A 21,452-nucleotide genomic window follows, 5' to 3' on the forward strand; every position below is an offset into this window, starting at 1 on the left:
GTAGAAAGATGCCTAAAAGATGGACCCGTGGAATTGATAAAGAAAGTGGAGAATTAGACAATCAAAAGGGCGGCTATCTTCCTGTGGGCCGCCGGGGTGCAGAGGATAAAAACTTTCCTCCTAGAGAAAGTAGGGACTCTCTCTGACGTTTTTTTTTCTTCCTTTCTTTTCGACGGCTACCTGGGGAGAATCGGCAAAAAAAAGCCAGATTCACATGGGATGAAGACATTAGCTTTAGTTTTTTCCTTGGTAGACGATTTTACTATCTGCTTTTGCTTTTGACGATTTTCGTTAGGCCTTTGTTTTTACTTTTTGCTCCAGTACGAACACGAAACCCAAAAAGAGAAGCAAGACGTCTGTCTCCTCGTTATTTCTTTTTTCCCATCTTTTTGGTAATAAGTGGATGATAACAATCAACTCACGCGAGATTGATACGATAAGGAGTGACTAGGTTTTTCTTTTCTACCCAAAAGTCGACGCGAAGGCATGGTCCATAACATCTGTAAGATCTAATCGAACTGTCACTATTTCTTCTAATCATTACTATTCGTGCATTTCCTGGATTAACTATTTACGGTTATTTTATTAATTGAGTATCAATGGCCGAATATTTAATTTAATCTAATAGTCTACTGTCACGTTAATTAAATTGAATTAAATTGAATCTGTAATTGTTCGTTTAGTTGATAAATAGTGACAACCACCATAATTGGCTTTGTGTTGGGGAAACGTAAGATCTAGTTTAAATAAACCCTCTTAGCGTGTTTATTGGTTAGGGTTGGATTTTTCTAATTTAATGTAATTAGATAATTAAATTCTTACAGTCGTACGTAGGGTTGTTTTCTGGTTAGAGAACCAGTCAACGGTCATACCTTGCCTATCGAAAAAGTAAGGAAAACTGACTGTCAGAGCCTGTTGATAGCTATAACTAACCTAGTGACGAATGAATGAAATATCTTTGCATCGATGATCATTTAATTGGACCGTGCCTGAAAAGTTGACCCTTTGGGTGGAAGTTTAGTAATTGCTATTTTTAGTAAATTGTACTTGGTGAGTTTGTTTTTGAGTTTTGTTTATTTTATTTTCATTTTCATTCCATTAAATATCCCTCAATTTTGTTCTATTGACTTGGGAAGAAATAACTTCCTATCCGTTCCTTGTGGAATCGACCCTACTTGCTACTGTCTACTAGTTAGTGAATTTAGTCAGATAATTAATTCTAGTATATCGGATTAAGCAAACTTTTCGGGAACATGATAAATCAAGTAATTCATTGCACACTTAAAATCTCTGCTCCAGTACTTAGAATTGATTAATGACTGCTTTTGGTAGTAGTTAGGTTTTATTATTATTATTGCACGGGTTCAGCACCTGTCAATGGATTTTTTTAATATCACAACTTATGGGTAGAGTTCTTGTTGAAAGGCAATCGATTTATATATGCAAGTTTGAGGCATAGAATGATGGATGGCTTTTGGTGTTTAACAAAGAACCAATATTCATCAGATGTTGTAGTATGATTTTTTAAAAAATGAAGGAAATGTTGAGTGGTTTTGCTGAGTTAAAGTAGTCGGGAAAGGCGGTCTAACTGCTTTTAACAATGATTCATCATCACAGGCATATCCATTATATGTTTGGATGTTTAGATAATTAGACTTCATGTTGTTTATCGTTTAATTGCTCTTTATCAACTGTCAATAAATCTTTTTTCTGCCTGAATGATTAGACTCGGGCAAGTAGCTCTGATGATCTATTTTTCTTTTATTTGACGTTCCAAACATATGCACTTGTTGGAGGGCAGAGTCTTCATACATTGTATGCCTCGCTTAGGTATAAAATCTATAGGGAGTAATTGCATCAGCTTGCACTAAAATTGTCGCAACTTTTAAAGGCAGCTCCAGATTTAGGTGATCATTTGTATAAGCCTTGTGCAACTACATGTCCCCTGTGACTCGGCGTGCTTGGAAGAGTAAGTAGTAATTGCTGCTTGTCTAATTTTTACCAATATTGATTATAAGTAATTGGTCATAGTTTTGACTACTTGTTCACAGCTTTTCAAAGAAGAAGGGGATTAAGCACTTGTTCCTCGAAATTGGCTCAAGGAGAAAACGATCTGCAATTTTGCCTCACTAACTACTTCAAGGTGAATTACTTTGAAGACCCTATACTGAATTGGGTGCTTTGATTGCCTTAGATCATCGTATAGATCAATTTGGGTTCACCCTAAGCTATTTTTTTTACGGCATCTGTATTTCTAGTTTTGCCGCCCTAAAGAAAAAAAAAACGATGAGTCAACCGCGTACCAAGTATCTAGAATGTAACATTTTCACCCCGGAACATGAAATTGTATTTGCCCAACATCTTGTCAATATGCATAGGAACGGAGAAATATCGTCTCATAACATTGGGAGCCGTGTCGTCTCCGAGATTACTAGGATGCTTAATGAAACTTTTGACACTTCATTCCCCCAAAACACTATTCGGTCGAAGTATTATGCCCTTCAAAACCTGACCAGACTGTATATTTCATTTAAGAGACGTGGCACTGGTATAGGTTGGGATTCCACCAACTATACTTTCATGATGGACGATGATCGATGGAGGCATCTAGTTCAAGTAGCGTAACCTTTTCTACTATTTTTTTGCTTTTCAAAATCAGTTCATTTTAAACACCCCTTTCTTCTATGCGGTTGTTATTTTAAAATGGTAAATCGCTAGGTGGTATTTGGAAACATCTGAAATGAAACCTCCTAACCTTTTTTGGAGTGTCATGCTTCATTAATTAAAATACGTTTCTTTTTTGTCGGTGAATAAGGGTTATAGAAGATTTTATGACAGATCATGCCTTGTCTTCCATTTGTTTAGAAAAGTGTTCATGAATCAGGGTGCTACTGGGGATTTTAACTCTAAGCATGGACTATCACCCCCCAACTCGACTAATGAGTTGAAAATGGAAAATGGTGCTATACATGGTAAAGGAAAGGCTACTGTAGACGTCTGTTCATCAGATGAAGATGTTGAAGTGCCGGTGACTCGGAAAGGGAAAGGAAAGGTGAAGAAGGGCAAAGGAAAGCACAAATCAAGCGACATGTTGACCGATTCATTCTTCTCTAGTTTATCCCTCCAATTCCAGCAGTACTTTTGTGTCTAGACAGCATTGAGACCCATTTGAGCTGTAAAAAGAGCAGCAGCATGAGTGGTTCTCTTCACCATCGAAGACTACACATTCTCCCTTCGATGCTGATGCTGAGTTAAAAGCTACACTGACCGACCTCTGCACTCTAAACCTGGACATTAATGTACACCTAAAGGTTGCTAATGCATTAAAGGACCCTTCAGAGCGGGCCATTTGGTTCACCTGCAAGATAGATACTGATCGACTTGCGTTTGTGAGACACTGGGGGTTCCTACCCCCAGTGTAGATGCTCACGGCATCTGTTTCACCTTATTGGCTCATATTTTATTTGTGTTTATGTCCCTGAGTAGACATTTGAGTGTTTCCTTGGCTTTTAATTAGTATGAGCTCAAAAATTTTTAGTGTAATTATGCCATTGTACCACATAAGAGTTTAAATATTTTTTTCATTTATTTTAGTTGTGAGTTGAAAGGTTATTGCCACAATTGGACATTTAATTTATTCCTCTCTCGTCGGTTTTGTGTTTTAGAGAGTTGAACTTGTTTTAATCACAGTTGGATGGATGAACTTTCGACTTTAATATCAGTTCCATGCGTTTAAGAACAGTAATTTTTAATATGCGTACCGATGAATTCATCAAATCTATGGGGCTATACATTATGATGTGGCATCCCCATCATAATGGACATGTAGTTTCCATAGCATGCGTTTAAGAACAGTAATTTTTAATATGCGTACCGATGAATTCATCAAATCTATGGGGCTATACATTATGATGTGGCATCCCCATCATAATGGACATGTAGTTTCCATAGCATGCAACCTTTTGTTGGTGTTTTTGATATAATGTACTTGCCCTGTTACCGTATGTTTTGGTATATGATAATTTATTACATTTTAGGTTAGTTTTGTTAAGTTTGAGTAGACAACATTTCGGGATTGGACAATATTGACAACTCATATCTGTTTCTTGGGACATTCATGTGCAGGGTATTGCTTGGCCATTGTAGAGGAAGGTGGTGGCTGCTTCATGGATAACCACATCCACATTCAGCGGGGACACCTGGACGATGAGAGAGACGATATTGATCTCGACAATGTCCTTATGGCGGTTGTACTACTTGGTTTGATTTTCTTTGACCCGTTCATTAATCGTGTCACGAGAAGAAGAAGAGTCCAAAATAGTGCTCTATCCGACAAGGATTATATGATCGAATTGATAAACGGTCATCGAGATAGAATTATCGAAAACATGCGCTTAGATGTTCCCATGTTCCTACAGTTGTGCGATCTATTGGTTGAGTGTGGTTACTGGCATGCATATCCATATCAGAGGGTTAGGGTTCATGAGTCCGTTGCTTTAACACTAATGTGCTTGAACCATGATAAGCGACATCGGGTTCTAGTCGAGCGCTTCCAGCAGTCAACGGAGACGGTTGATCGACATGTATGTCGTGTCCTCTGAGCTTTGGTGCCACTTGGTCTTGATCTCGTTAGATCAAGAAACTACGATGATACGCATCCCAGAATTATGGACAATGGACTGTTTTGGCTGTGGTTTAGGGTAAGTAATTTTTCATGTGCTTGCTTCTTGTTTAAAACACTTTATTACTTTACATAACAATAACTATCTCAACTTATGTAGGATTATGTTGGGGCTTTAGATGGAATCCATGTCTCCGTTTGGTGTAGGGTAGAGATAAGAGAGAGGTATAGAAATAAGCACTGTGGATTAAGTCAAAATGTGCTTGCGGCTTGCGATCATGATATGCGATTTATCTATATTCGGGTCGATTGGGAGGGAAGTGCCCACGATGCTAGAATTCTCCAAAACACCTTGTTTGATCCAAATTCGGGGTTTCCAATCCTACCTCAAGTATGTAACTCATCTATCTTCGAAAACTCGACATTAAGTGTGACTAGTTATGGGGTTATCAAATGATTAATAGATGAACCACGAGAGAGACGGTATTTGTTTCAGTAAAATTAATAAATACACTAATTGGTATTCCTGGGCTTGGCTAACAGGGAAATATTATACAGTGGATGCTGCTTCATGGCACCGTTTAGGGTGCACGAGGCACGCAACATGAGCAGACAGCTAAAGTTTTGTTCAACCGGAGACATGCTTCGATTAGAAATATTATAGAACGAACTTTTGGAATTCTTAAGAGGCGTTTCTAATATTCAAAGGTCCAATGCAGAACTATCTAATAGATATTCAAAACAATATTGTGCTTGCATGTTGTACTCTGCACAAGTTCATGCGAGATTATGTGCCCAATGATGAGTACTTCAACAAAAAAAGTTGCCCTCGAAGCATTTGCAGATGCACAAATAGCAGGGAATCAGGTCTAGGGGTCCAACCCATCGATATGTCCTAGTAGGGCATAAATAATTGGAACGAAGATCGGCGAACAATAGCAGCACACATGTATCTTCATGGACAGAACTCAGAAATGGCCAATAGGCATAGGTCTAATGCTTTTTAACAAAGTTAGGGATTGGACAATATTCTTCTTAGCTTGATCAAATGTTGAATTCCTTTATCAATTTGAGTGTTTTGCTTTCTATCGTGTAAGGATGTTAATTATCCGAAAATATGATTAGATCTGCAACTTTCTTAAACTACTACAAATTTGGTTTTAACTGTTGGATTTACCTTATCCACTCAAATAAGTACAGATTGGGCACCATGGTTATGCATGATTGGCGGTAAATTGAAAGTGGGTAACTCAATTTTCCACTCCGTTCAGGATGACAAGGCCAAACATCGGTATAAAAAATCCGCATTAGCTCCGAAGAGGCCAATATTGTTAATATCTGTACCTTCAAACCCAGCAATGACGCATTTTCATGATTGGGGGACAGACAAATGCTTCTTAACGAATGCAGTGTATTCATCAAATGTAGTTGTTTTTTAAATACAGGTGAATCCAAACACAGAGTATTTCAAAAACAATGAGTTTTTCAAAAACAGCCATCCAAACAACATCAAAAGTATTTCAAAAACTGCTTTAGTAAAATTTTTCAAAAACACCCTAAAAAATAGGAGATCCAAACGGAGCCCCTATTTTTTCAAAACCCTCACCACAAATGGCAATCTTTGCCACTCACAAATGGCAATCTTTGCCACCCACCACCAGTATCCTACTTAATGTATACCTTTTTTGTATTTTTAAAAACTTTTGGATGCTTTAAAATATTACCATAATTGATGTTTTAAACAATTTTTTTTTTTGTTAAAACAAGCCAAACAGAGGCCATCTAAAGTCTAAATAGACGCCTGTCCAGTGCCCATATGTGCCTCAACAAAATGGACAATTAGAAGGGGACCACCCCTGTACAGGAAATGACTTGGTTTGACAACAACGGCTAAAGGAAACTTCCCGAAAATTGCAAGGAAGGCTTTTCAAAGTGGAGAACTGAAAATGGAGTAAAACATACACATCTCACAGGCGGGATTATTGGCAAAGTAAATAGTTTGGTGTAGAAACAATACTAACAAATGGCATGAGTATTCTAGATTGATGTCAAGTTGCTGCAAAATTACCTGTGCATGGTTCCTCCTTTTGTCTAGTCTAAAATTGAATTGCAAAATTTTCTTACTTGAGCAAATAAGACATGGACATGTCTTGAATTTTTTCAATTAAAGTTCCAGTAGTACTCTTTTATGGTTTGTACTTCATACCATTAAAGTTTCACTACTACAAAAATGTCATTTTATGACATTTAAAAGCGTCATTATTGCTCGATGTAATGACGTTTGATCTATAATGACGCTCTGCTAGAAACGTCGTCCATTCCAGCGTCACTATAAGTTCATGACAGTTGTACGGGTCCTAATTTGTAGTTCTATTGGCATTTATACATGTTATTATTTATCGTTTTAATGACACTTTTAAATGACAAGAAATGCTAGAGAACAGCTAAGGTTATATGAATCTAAAGTGATACTCGATGCCTGTCATATATTGGATCTATCATGACGCTTCTATTATGTAAGTACAATAAGATATTATGACACATTTGCCGTATAAGTAGAATGAAATATTATGACACTTTCATGGTGTAACTAGATCAGATTGTTCTGACACTTGTTAACATGAAATTTTGTGAATATTATGAACCGCAAAACTCGAAGTGGTGACACTTTTAAGTGTCAATACATCATATTGCATTAGCCCTGTATCCCATCCGAGGTTTTATACCCAAAAGCAGAATCACATTTCATCCTGCCTACACAATATAGATTCTAATTTTTGGAATTATAAAGTTATTACTACCACCTTATAAAGGAAAACCAAGGCGATTTACATTTTCATAGTAATTACTGCAATACAAGTAGCCAAAATAGTGCAAAAGTACTGCATTCAAGCAATTGACATTGCTGCTATGTCAACAAATTACATGCCAATTCAGAGATTTTTCAAAAGTTATGAGTATTACAGTAGCATTGCCAATACATATCAAAGAAGCAATAGTTCAACAAGAACTCAACAAAAAACGCATTGACAATGTCTTCAAAAATTAGTCATTTGACCCAAGGACGATCCTTTAGTTTTCTTCAAGAATCACCTACAAGTGTCATAAACCAAGAAATAGAAGTTACAATCACATCTACAGCTCTTCTTTTACAGTTTTAATGTTAGAAAATAAATAAAAACTAAGTTAACCAAATGATAAAGATAAGATAAAAAGATTACCAGGTTTATTGGCCAAGCAATAGCTACTCCAATTGCATCTCCAATCTTGAGAAAATTATGGTATGGCCTCATTAGCTCTTCATCATTCTCCACAGGCACATTCACATGAACTTCACACCAATGTGATCCCAAAGGTATGTCACCAACTTCAGCAGTTGGATCCAAATTTCTAACCACTCCAACAGCACAAATTTTGGACGAATCAACCATACTTCTTATTGTAACTTTATCCCCAACCTTGAAAACAAATTTTATAAAACATATAACCACATATAAGAGAGCAAGTCTTGAACAGATATTCAATATATAGTACCACAAGAACCAACCCAAAATGACAGCCACAACAAGTACCAAAACCAAAGTGCAGTCCATTACAATCAATAATGATATCCAAAACAAGAATCTCAACAATTAATATATAGCAATTACAAACATGTTCATGAAAACCATTTATGAACGCAGCATCTAAAGAAGGTCATAATCGAACTGTTTATTACTTGTATTGGCCGAGAAATAGCATTTGATGACTGTGAAGTATGTCTTTGCGAAGATGGCGAAATTTGTCCTTGTGATCTTCCTTGTTGAATTGATTCTAGTTGCTGAATTCTTCGCTCCATTTTTGACATTGCAGCGCTTTGTTCCATAACCAAGAGAAAACATGTTGAACGACTTGGTATATCGCCCCACAAATCAGATTGTGTAACTCCTAAACCATATGTACAAAGTCTTCCACTCCTTTCTTCACCCATTGCTTTTGCAGACACGTCATTCCTACGCACACTATCTTCTTCTCTTTCTGGAAGTTGATTTTTTAAGTTTTCCATCTCCTCCTAAAATTAACAATTCAAAGTTACTACATTCTCATTCTTACCGTAACAGAAAAAGCCTGTTGTGAATGAAGTGAATAAGCAGCAACAACATACCATTTGTTCCCCAACTTCATAACTAGATGGCACTCCATTAGAATTAGTGTAGCATATGGTGAACATATCTGCTCTAGAGAGAGAATGCCCAACCTCTTTTTCCTACATATAATAGTACATCCCAAGAATATATCAGAATGAAAAATTAGATGTTGTTATCAATTTATATATTATACCTTTTCTACTCGAACTTGAGCAAATGGCTTTTTCCCTGTACTATGATTCATCTTTTTCTTCTCTCGGTGCTCCTTGTTTGTTGCAGATATTCTCTACATAGTTAAACATAACAAAAAATAGTTAAGTATAGGCAAACAGAAAAAATGATCATGACTATGAGAGCATTTCATACCTTTGACTCTTCGGAAAGCCATTTAGTCAAAATATTTCTTCATTGCTGTGGAAGAACTCGTTTTGGTCTTTTAAGCACTTGATTTTCAATTGACTCATTTGGATTGAAATAAGTTTTCTTGAGAGCATGCTTCCAGCTTCTCCATTTCTTTCCTACTGATTGCTTAACTCATTCTTCTATGCCAACAGGGAGATCAAATTTTTCCTGTAATATTGAACACTCAATTAAAAGAGAACAAGCATTCAACTAATGTAGTAGGTTCAAGAAATGGGTACCTTTACTACATCTATCATGTCATTCTTTAAAGACTTGGAAACTTTACGCCAACTATCAATGTCAATTGGTGCATATTTTCCAATTCTTGCCAATGCTCCCAAAAATTCATTGAATTTGCTTCTATTTGTACCGACTGGCTCACCAAGTGTATTGAATTTCACTTTATTTCGCTTGTCAGTACCATGTCTACCCCAAATGTGTCTCATATAAGTTGGTTCCCGAGTTTTCTTAGGCTCCTGATCATCATCAGAACTACCACCTGCAAGTATAATAGACAATTATGACATATCTTATGAAATAGAAACTATTGTTATAGATTATATCTAACTGAAATATTAAGTAATTAGTAATTAATAACATACCGGTGCCTTCCTCATTTTCCAAATTTTCAGGATCTTCATCACGCAATTGAAAGCTCCTTGATCCTCGATAGCTTTTTTCTCCTCTTGTTCTCGCCATATTTGTACAACTACAATTTTAAATTCATAACAAAAAGTGTACAGCTAATGGCATATTAACATGTAATAAACAGCAAAGCATAAAAAATTTAAGCATGTAAATACACCACAATTCAATGCATAAAAAGCAACCGAATTTACTGGACATTAAAGATCATTCATTTTAAAAAGATAACATTTTAAAAATCAAAAGAAAACATTCATTTTAAAAATCAAAAGATAACATTCATTTAATTTATATAAGATACCAAAAGATCATCCCTTGGAACTAAATGCCACTCTAGTAGTATCAATTATTTCTCCTATGACACCTTCTCGTACCCAATTAATATCATCAAATGTATCTCTTTGATGACTACTTGAAGGCTGACTTTGCAAGTACATCTCAACATCTATGGGATCCATCTTCAAATCATCTCGTGGTACAGTTGGAATAACAACATTCCACCCCTTATCCAAAGGATCATCCACGTAAAATACTTGTTTCACTTGAGATGCAAGAACGAAGGGTTCATGCTGGCGCTTCACATTCATAAAATTCACAAGTGTAAACCCATCATCATCTTGTTTCAATCGTTTCCCCTTAGAAACCCAATCATAGTCAAACAAAACCACTCTTTGACCTCCACCATAGTCCAATTCCAGAATATCCTTTAAGACACCACAATAGGCCAAGTCACTTGAAACCGGATTCATATCCTTGGTGCTTGCGAAACTTGATGTTATTGCAATAACAATCACCCCACTATTCTGATTTTTTCTTTTGCTCTCCAAATATTTTGTATGAAATCTAAAACCATTCACAATGTATCTCTCATACTTCGAACCCACAACATTTGGACCATTGGCCAATAATCCCAAATCTTTTGAGATAACTTCATTCTCGGGTAGAAAATCATCCACCTATGCAAAATAAAAAAGTAAATTAATAAAATAATTGTACAGAATTTGGACAGCTAAAAGTACAGTGATACTTTGTATATTAACTCACATGGCTATCAAACCAATTGCAAATGTCTCACTATGAATCCGCTCCTTTTCATGTTTTGAACTACGCAAATGCTGCTCTATTGAATATCACATATTGATGTGCCTTTTTTATGGTTTCATCATCCATTACAACTGAATTTCCTTTTCCTAATGGCCGACCTTGTATAGAAAAAATCTCAAGTCCTTCAGTTGAACTTTCACCTCCATCTTCATTTCTACTTGATCAATTGAACTTAGTTGTCACTTCATCAGATAAGTAGAGAGAGCAAAATGTCAAGCACTCATCAACTGGGTACCCCTCTGCAATTGAACCTTCAGGCCGACTTCTATTTCGGACATAATTTTTCAAAGTGCATAGGTACCTAAGACAATTACAAATGTAGTAATTGATTAATAATGATACTCACATAGCAATAAAATAGAAATTATAAAGTTATAAAAGTTACCTTTCAATCGGATACATCCAACGATAATGTACTGGACCAGCTATCCTTGCTTCGGTTGCTAAATGAGTAGTCAAATGCACCATTATAACAAAAAAAGATGGTGGAAACACGCGCTCTAACTGGCATAGTACAACAGCAATTTCCTTTTCCATATGAAGCAGTTCTCAAGGACAAAGAGCTTTACAACATAAATCTCTAAAGTATTTGGACAACTTTATCAACGGAGACCGCACCGATTTTGGAAGAAGTTTTCTATAACAGAGTGGTAACAGTTGCTGCAATAATATGTGTTGTCATGACTCTTAAGTCCGGTTAGTTTGGGAGGTTTCAAATGTACAGACTTCGAAATTGTGGCTGAATAACCATCCGGTACTTTAACCTTTTTCAGAATTTTACAGAATAACTCTTTCTCCTTCTTATCCAAATAGAAACATGTTGGAGGCAAGTATGATCTCCCAAACTCATCTGTAATAGGATGAAGACTTGCTCGTATGCCCATTTCTTCCAAATCACGCCGTACACCAAGGTTATCATACTTGCCATCCACATTCAATAATGTTCTAACTATTGTCTCACATATATTTTTTTCAATATGCATGACATCAAGACAATGACGTAACAAATTGTTCTTTCAATATGGCAAGTCAAAAAAAATGCTTTGTTTCTTCCAGTTAAAGGGTAATTCAGGGATATCATTGACTGCCTTCCCAAATTTGATTTTATAAGACCTCAACTCCTCCAAGATCATATCACCTGTCAAGCGAGGTGGTGCAACTCCATATTCTTCCTTTCTATCAAAGTGACGTTTATCTTTTCGATATGGATGCTCCTTTTCCAGAAATCGCCGATGACCCATGTAACATTGTTTTGAACCATGTCTTAAATGGTGTGAAACGATGTGCTTATGACATACTGGACATGCTAAACAACCTTTAGTACTCCAATCAGATAAATTAGCATAACCAGGAAAATCACTAATGATCCAAAGTAAAGCAGCATGCATCTGAAAATTTTCCTTTGATGATGCATCATAAGTAGTCATACCTACATCCCACAATTCCTTCAACTCAGCTATAAGAGGTTGAAGGTAAACATCAATGTTATTCCCAGGTGTATATGGGCCAGGAATGAGTAGTGACAACATAAAGTATGGCTGTTTCATGCACATCCATGGTGGCAAATTATAAGGCATCAGTACTACCGGTCATGTACTATGGTTCACATTCATAGATTTAAATGGATTAAATCTATCAGAAGCTAAACCCAATCTGACATTACGAGGATCTTTTGTAAATTCGGGATTTTGGTAATCAAATGATTGCCAAACCAGAGTATCTGCAGGATGTCTCATGCGACCATCCTTAGTACGACCCTCGACATGCCATTTCATGAAAGAGGCTGTTTTAGATGACATGAACAGATGCTGCAATCTGGGTTTAAGCGGAAAGTGCCACAAAACCTTGTGAGGAACCTTTCTTTTTTCACCAGTAGGATCATCCTTTGTTCCTTCCCACCGTAGATGCTTAAAAGTGTCACATTTTATCTTTGATTCATCTTTTCCCCAATACAATGTGCAATCATTAGGACATGCATCATATTTTTTGTATCCAAGTCCTAGTTCTTTCATTATTTTTTTTGCTTCATAATAAGAATTGGGTAGATTTACACCTTCTGGGAGTGCTTGCCTTAACAAATCAAGAAGTGTATTAAATACAGAATCAGGCATTTTGCTGAGACATTTAATATGTAACAAGCGGACCAGAAAAGATAGTTTAGAGAATTGTGGGCAATCTGGATAAAAGGGCTGCTTCGAATCATTTATTAAATTGTAGAATTTTTCTGCCTCAATATTCGGCTGTTCTGTTTCTAATCTTTCTCCCACATCTAGGTTCTGGTTTAGAACTCCTATTGCATCTTGTAACAACCCCTGCATATCATCTATGGGATTGAGTGGTGGAACTTCATTTGATGAGCCATGTGAAGATGTATGATGCAAATTCGAAGATAGCTCTCCATGAGCTAACCATTGAGTATATTCCTTAATAAATCCTTTCCATATCAAGTGTGATTTGGCCTGCTCTCTCGTGACAAATACCCCATTCCCACACCTAATGCATGGGCATAAAATCATCTCCCCTATACTTCCATTCGTAAATGCAAAATCAAGAAAATCTTCTATACCAGCTTTATACTCATCACTTGATCGTGACATACGCATCCATCTTTTATCCATGTTCACATAGATTCTAATTATAAAAAAAAAAAAGAAAAAAATGCTTCATTAGCATCTACAAGATAGTTCTACCTAAACTATTACTGATTTTTGCATAAAATATTTACTTAGATAAGAAAACTAATTTCAATGAGATTAATAGAAGACACAAATCACTCACGGAATATCTTCTAAAGTAAAGATACCAAAAGTATCAAAACAAAATGTTAACACCAATCCAAGTGTTCTAGACATATCAGAGCAGAATGTTCACATATCCAGGTGTTCTAGACATTTGAGTAATAAAAACTAATCCAAAAGTATCAAAAGGAAAGACAGCAAAAGTTCAATTCCAGATTGTAACACACAAACTATAAAACAAGATGGTAGGCACAAAAGAATAACAGTCTACGGAATTCAAAATTAGTCCAATAATGTAACCAATATCAATTTGAGATAGAGAACTTTGACAAAATATTAGCAACCAAACTAATCAGCAATAGAAGTTCTACCCAATTGAAAATAACTGCCACGAACTTTAATGTATTGGTAACCTAAGAGTAGCAGAAACTTAATGTATAATTTTGGTTACCTTCTACTCCAATTTGCTCAAAGTGGAAAGGGAATCAATGATCCGTGCTCGCTAGATGGAATCGAAGATGATGGCCGCTACAAACTTGAAACTGCATTGATGGAATAAGCTTGACTTAGTAACCGCTTTTTTTTAGTCACAAAAAGAATATTATATTATGAAAATGAAGCCTGAAGAGGCAGAACAAAATGATACAACATGATCCCGTATAGTTGTGGTATGCATTAAGCAGAAGAGATGTCAGTACTCAAAAAAAGAAAAAAACATTTACGTCAAAAAATTATGGAGCAGTTATGAGTAATTTATCATCACATATGAAGCTTATTGAGTAAAAAGAAGTTTCTAATGTCTAGTACGCAGACCAACTTTTTCAATTTTTCAATATTACTATTACGCATGAAAGGGGAAGGAAATTGAACTCTATAAAATGCAAGAATGGTCAAACTAGACTTCATTTTGGCCATCATATGCAAATCTTGGCATCACGCATGACCTATGCTTCAACTATATAAATAATTGAAACCTGATGCTACTGTGTTAAACTTCTTTGTATCGCTAGTTCTTATAACTTCTGAGCACAAGGAAAAAAAAAGTTTTGGTTCATTAGTTGCATTAATAAAAAAAAATCTGGTAATGGGAAAGGTGGAACATGGGCAAGAGAAGGAACAATCTCAGCAACCAATTTGTTTATTGACCCCATATAAGCTGGGCAAATTTCAGCTATTTCATAGGTAAATCCTCTTCTCTGCATCCATTCCTTGGTCCGTCCATTCACTGGGCCCATCAATTCCAGGTATGAAATCTATTCTGGGACCAATCCAGTTAAACTAACAATGGTAAACTCAAGACCGTTTTCAGCCCCCTCAGCATAGATCTTTTTTTTTTTTTTCAGAAACAAAAATGCATCTTATGGAGTGGATTCCCAATTATAATGCGTCTGAAAAGGAACAGGCAATGCAGTTTCCTTTTGGAGGAAATAAATAAGCCTAAAATGTGAAGGTACGCATGGCTCTTCATAAAACCAGGTGAAGGTGACAATAAAGATTTTACGAAGATGCAGCTACAATGACAATCCTACATCAAAATCTATTTGTGCAATTTGCAGCTCAAACATTTAAGCACCCTTGTTCTCGATAAGCTTCTCAATCAGATCAGCTGCATCTTGAACAGTCGCAATGTTCTGAGCACTTTCTTCTTCCACACTAATGCCAAACTCCTCCTCAAGCCCCATGACAATCTCAACAGTGTCAAGAGAATCAGCACCCAAAGATGCAAATTTTGAATGTCCAGCAACTTCAGATTCATCAGGCAGAGCCAGCTGCTTCCTCACAATCTTACATACTTTGTCCACTGTCTCTGGTTTGGCTGCGCAGGACACACGGAAGCGAGCTGGCTACACGTGTAGAGAAGGGAAACTTTTTCCACTGATAGAGAGCGACACCGAGCCCAATTTAGAGACCCTATTGACTGCCTGGTTAGGCATGAGTGAGCAAGAGAGGGAGGTGAAGGATCCTGTAATTGAGGCCATGGCTGGATCAAGAGAGAAAAATGGATCTAAAGAGAGGAAGAGAAGGAAGGAAAATTGGGAAAGGAACGAAGTGGCGGAGAGCACGAAGAGTGTGTATAGTTTACTTTGAGCCCCTTCAGTATAGATCAATCTCTCAATTAATTGCTTTTTTTTTTCTAATTTCAGTGAGTTGAAGGATCAAAAAATTTCGAAACAAAAGGGAGGTAACGAAATGGAGAACCCCATTAGGTGGTCTCTGTTTTGCTGGTTATCAGACGAAAGGCGAAAGAATTCTTCAAGGCGAAACGCCAATCATGCAAATTGTCATCGGCTTTATCGGATTCCCATCCACATCTACTCTTCCTGCCATTTCATCTTCCCCAAATCCTTAACCCTCCGTCACCCACCTTGATCCTACCCCATTTCCCATGCGTTCCTGGAGAAGAAATAAAGTAATAAAAAAAGCTATCAATTTTGTTGAAAATGTATAGGTTACCTGGTAGTAATCTTCCTTCAAATGGCGATTTTCAATGAACACCGTAGCTCCACTGTTGCTAAAAACCCAGATACCAATTCCCGTTCAAACTCCATGCTAAAAACTCCATGCTGTTGTTGATTATGCTACCTTCTTAAAGGTTTACCTGTTTGTCTTCAAATTGGAGAGAGTTAAAAATCGGGCAGAAGAAAGAGAAAGAAACAAGGGATTCGGTGGTGAGAAGGGTGAAGGATTTAGGTTTTTTACAGAGAGTTTATTTGATTGAGGGTTTTAGGAGAGAGCACTGGGATGAAAAAAGAGTAAAGTACGTCGGATTCATTGGAGTAGTTAGAATATTTCCCCCAAAAAAATGGCGCCTGAAGTGTAGCGCCATTCTCTTTCCCACTTTTGTTTTTCATTTTTTACTTCTATTTGGATAAGTTAGAGTGATACGATGTCGTACTCGTCATTTTCTTTGTCATTTTAATGACGTTCCTTACTGCATGTTACATTAACTTGCTGCTGTGACACTTTTAGGAAAATGTCATATTAAGTGTGTGACTAAAGGTGCTTTTTGTAGCAGTGTTTCCTCACCTCACCTACACCAAGTTCTTGGGAAAATATAAAATTGGATTGTTATTTTCTGAAATTTTTGTAGAAAAATATATTGTAGGGATTTGTTATATGTAATATTAAAAAGTAATTGAGAAATGTATTCACAAAAAGCATAAAAATATTTTTAAAAAAATGGCAATCCAAACAAGGTGTCATTCATAAATATAGCATTCACACCTTACACCACTGTATAGATAGAAGTGCATATTTATCTTACAACCCCATAGAAAATTTCGTTGAAGTAATTATTCTTTTTTTTTAATTTACAAGAACATATTAGTAAACAATCAGAAAAAAGAAGAAAACAAATAACATCGATACTAATTATTACCAATCAAGGACTAAAAAGATCTTCATAAATGAAGTTAACTATTTCATTTAATCTTATGTCTTAGGCTTCACCTCAACTCTTTCCTCTTGATAAAACTCTCACAGAGTCATCAAAAGACAAAAGTAACCCAAAAAAACACAAAACAAAAAAAATATCTGCGTTTATCTTGAAGGAGATCAAACCCTACTTGGATGTTCATTCAAATGACAGCACTATTAATTTTATCATCAATTTTGGTTCTCCAACTTCTCTTGGTTTTTAGGGCTTTCATTCTCCTGGTTTTTCCTCCAAAAGCCCGTTAAAATGCTGGCTTTGTTTAGTTAATTCGACAACTTGATTTTTAATCTTACTGGCATGGCCTCCAATCAAGAAACGATTCAAAAATCCCTCTTATTGTTCCCTTCTCAGCAATGCAATGAAATCATTGTCTAATGTTTCTACTTCCTCAAGCTAATGTTTAACCTCAGTTTTCCTCTTCTGTCGTCCGGACACCTTGGCTCTTTCCACTGCCTCCTTTATGTCAGATGCTCTACTCCTCAATGTGTTCCGATTCCTAGACAGCAATTGCACATCATATCCCAAGCCCAAGTAACCCGTCCCTGGATCCACTGATAGCTTTGCAGCCCTTTCAAATGCCATGTCCTCCACCTTCTCACTGAACTTGCCAAGCAGTCGATACATTTCAGCTGTAGCCTTTGTAATGATAGTCATAATGATTTGCATCACCGTAACCATGGCCTTCAAACTTGCATCCAAAATCTAATAAAAACAAACAAACAAGGAATGTTATTGTTGGTTTTTACATGCAAAAGAATTGATGAAACGAAATGTGCCGCCCTCTCAACCATGGTTCAAAGTTGCGATCGCGGTCGCGGTCGCAGCCCGGATTGCTCCACATCGATCTCGGAGAGATACAAATTTTGAAGCATTTAATGTTTTAAAAATTGTAAATAATATTAAAAAATATGCTAAACAAAAATAATTTAAAAAATTAATAAAAGAAAATCTGTAAAATATACTTTTTTTTGTTGGATTCAAGTTGATTTGGGATGAATCAGTGTGACTCAGTCGTTTCTATCCTTGTCAGAGACTTCTCGGCCGAGTTTTCGATGACTCAGTCGAGTTCTAGGTGACTTGACCGAGTTTTGGACGATTCATGTACTTCGAAATCATTTCGTCTCGATATTAGAATGGAGAACTCCGTTCCGGTGATGACTTAGCCGAGTCGTCTCGGACTTGGCGGATTCTTTGAACCATGCTCTCAACTGCTATGCCCTCCACCTTTTCTGCGAACTTGCCAAGCAGTGGTATCGTTTCAGCTATAGCCTTCCCAGTGATATTAAAAATGATTTGCATCACCATATCCATGGCCTTCAAACTTTCATCCATCTAATAAAAATAGACCAAGAGAGAATGTTAGTTTTTACAACACAGAGAATTGATGAAACAAAATGTGCCCCCCTCAGCTGCTGTGTCCTCAACCTTCTCTATAAATCTGCCAAGCAGTAGTATCAGTTTAGCCATAGCTTTCCCAATGATATGCACAATAATTTCCATGTGGATGGCCTTCCAAACTGCATCTGTCATCTGATAAAAAGAGACCAAAGTATGTTAGATTACACCACAAATGATTGATGAAACAAAATGAGCCCTTTCCCCCGGCAAAACTCGTGCTTTGTTGCTAGATTAATGTGTGTCAAATAAATTATACCTTTAGACTTTAACAGGAATGGTCTCTTGAGAATGAAATATATCTTAAAGATTTGGCATACTATTCAAGTTAATACGCTGAGAATCACCACAAGGATGAGAAGAACTGTGATGGACAAGATTGAAAGGTGGGTTAATAGAGGAGGAAGCAATCACTTACTAGACGTTGAGATTGACACTGAAAATCATGGAAACCTGCTGATGGACAAGAGGGAACGGCGGGTTATTAGAGGAAGAAGCAATCTCTTTTTAGACGTTGAGATTGACAATGAAAATCATGGAAACCTGGTAAGAAAGTCATGGGAAGAAACTTGGGAACTAATTAGAAATCTGGTTAAAGTTGCTAAGATTGTACAGCCAATAAATCAATTAATTAACAATAAGATTAAAAGTCTAGATTAAAGATTTCGGTATTCCTAGCAAGATCCTTCTGCTTTGGATTGAAATCAGCCACTACTTGAGATATGGCTGAGAATGCATGTAATATCATAGAAATCATTTCCAATTAATTAGATAGTGCTATTTTTCTATATTGATTCAATGAAACAACAAAAGTAATTTCTAAACTTTTTTTTTCATTTTTTGATGATCACATTTCAAGTAAACCTAAGACGTACAAGTAAAAATGGGTGGGAGGAAGACTTGAAAGTCAAATATGAGTTTGAATATAACACGATAGATTTGCGAGCTGAAAGCGGTTGGGTTCTCCTGGAACAAAGTATTGCTTTCATGATATAACGGCTCCATAAAAGATTCTTTAAGTTCAGCAAATGCCCAATAGCCTACAAGTCCACAAATTAGACCAAGAATTGACGAGGTCCTTGCTAACTCCCTCCACTTACAATTTTTCACTTTTGTAGTTAAGCTTCTTGCGGCAAGAACCGGAAGCTTGTCAAACCCATCTTGTCAAACTTTGTGGAGGGATTTTTTTTTTTTTTTGGGTGTTTTGTTTTTGGTCGGTGTTTTATGTGTTTTTGTTGTTGGGGGGGGGGGGGGCTTACAATCATCATCTTTTATATCCTTTTGTCCTCCCAAATCCGAAGTGAACTATAAAAAAAGCCATTTATCAGGAGATATTTTTAGAAAGAAAGTCCCGTCAAAGGCATAATCTGACCACGTTAAAATCCAAAATGTCAAACAAACACCTTTATTATTTGGTTTTCCACTCATAAAAGTGGCTAGATTTTCCATCTTTTCCATCAAACAAGTTTCAAGTTTGAATCTTTCATCAAATTAAATATAACAACAGATTGTACCATTTTCAGAACCTTACTTTACTCAATAATTTGGCAAGCTATTGTTCACTTTTGTTTTTTTTGTTCAAGCAGTCAAATTTTTAGGAGGATAAAATTAAGAAAAAAAAGATGATTAAAACTAATACACAAGCAAACCTTCTTTTCTTTTAAGGCCTTTGGTCCAATTATGCTTCCTGAAAACGATAATAATGTAAAACACATAACTGAAAAAAAAATAAAAAGGATAGGAAAGGGGTTTCATCTAGTCCTATGGCTTGTGTTCCCTTTTATGTTCCCTCTTATAAAAAGGGGCTTGTGTACCGGTCAAATTCATGTTAGCTGTTAATGCCGGAGGAAACACTAAATGTGCGTGGATAGGAGATTATTTGTGAAAAAAATTATTTAGAATAAAACTGTATCACTTTTTGTAGTGTAATATATGTGAGATAAAAAGTAAATTAAAAATTACGTATATAATGTGAATATCACATGATCAAACATGCGGCTAGTCGTCACCTTTGTGACTTGTGCTCAACTAAAAATGGTGGGAAATCTAATTGCTAAAAGAGTCCTCCAGTTCTTGGAAAAAATTTAGTGGACACAAAGTTAGGAATTATGGGATTAGACAATATAGATCTTGGGGGTGTGGGCCAGGAAATATAGTTGTTTTAATTACCTGTGTTAAAAGTTTTTGGCTCAGATTATCTAGGATAACTATTTTCCCAATGCGAGTTCATTGTTCTCCATGAACAATATATTTGGCTTCTACCATTTGTGCCATTGCTTTCCAGCATGTATGCGATGATGTACAAGTTGTAAAAGATATTGTACATGGTTCTGAATATTTAAAGCGGGTAATTATCTGAACCGGATATGATTTGGGGGGTGACAAGTGACATCTTTCTATTCTTCATTAAATTGTGGGGGACAAATAAAATATTAGTAGTAGTTATCTAACTCACAGCTTTAACTTATGTTCCACAAAATAACTTATATTTAAATTGCACTTTATGTAACTTGAAATCAATTTTAAATCATTAACAATCTTGAAATCAATTTTAAATTATTAATAATCATCCAAATATCTTCTCACTTCGCTCCATTTGATGGCTTAGTTTTTAAACCTGTAAAAACATAAAGTTTCCATGCTAAAGTCCATAGAAATGCAATATTCCTCACTTTAATCACAAAATGTAAAACTTAACTGGAAACCTAATTATTCGAGTTAAATTTAAATAAAAACACACTAAAACACGTGTCAACAAGCATATGAAAACATGTAAAACGACCACCAATCTTTTTTTTTTTTTTTTTGTCAGCAGCGATACATTTGTATAACCTATTTTATCCTAATCTAGGGGGAGAGGAACCTAAAAAGGCTGTTGTAGGGGCTAGTGGGTATACAAACCCAACTAGACCAAGGGAGTGTTATGGCACAACCCTTAGATTTTTTCGCTACTGATGAGGTTTGAATCCTCACCAACAGCCCAA

General features: G+C 36.2%; 2 protein-coding genes and 1 pseudogene across 2 annotated transcripts; all 3 read right to left on the reverse strand.

Moving 5' to 3' along the window:
* Positions 1-7,693: 7,693 nt before the first annotated feature.
* On the reverse strand, positions 7,694-9,849 carry LOC140037844 (uncharacterized). Its single transcript, XM_072082986.1, has 7 exons — positions 9,753-9,849; positions 9,390-9,649; positions 8,942-9,034; positions 8,766-8,867; positions 8,340-8,672; positions 7,843-8,079; positions 7,694-7,714 (listed from the first exon to the last, which is right to left on the reverse strand). The coding sequence occupies exons 1-7, from the start codon at positions 9,847-9,849 to the stop codon at positions 7,694-7,696; spliced, it is 1,143 nt and encodes a 380-aa protein (XP_071939087.1).
* Positions 9,850-12,488: 2,639 nt separating this feature from the next.
* LOC113735676 (uncharacterized) lies at positions 12,489-13,517 on the reverse strand. The gene has a single exon (XM_027262670.2). The coding sequence runs from the start codon at positions 13,515-13,517 to the stop codon at positions 12,489-12,491; it is 1,029 nt and encodes a 342-aa protein (XP_027118471.2).
* A 1,572-nt stretch (positions 13,518-15,089) lies between these two features.
* On the reverse strand, positions 15,090-15,724 carry LOC113735438 (acyl carrier protein 1, chloroplastic-like; annotated as a pseudogene).
* Between the last annotated feature and the right edge of the window lie 5,728 nt (positions 15,725-21,452).

Source organism: Coffea arabica, chromosome 3c, assembly GCF_036785885.1.
Source record: "Coffea arabica cultivar ET-39 chromosome 3c, Coffea Arabica ET-39 HiFi, whole genome shotgun sequence".
NCBI lineage: Eukaryota > Viridiplantae > Streptophyta > Magnoliopsida > Gentianales > Rubiaceae > Coffea > Coffea arabica.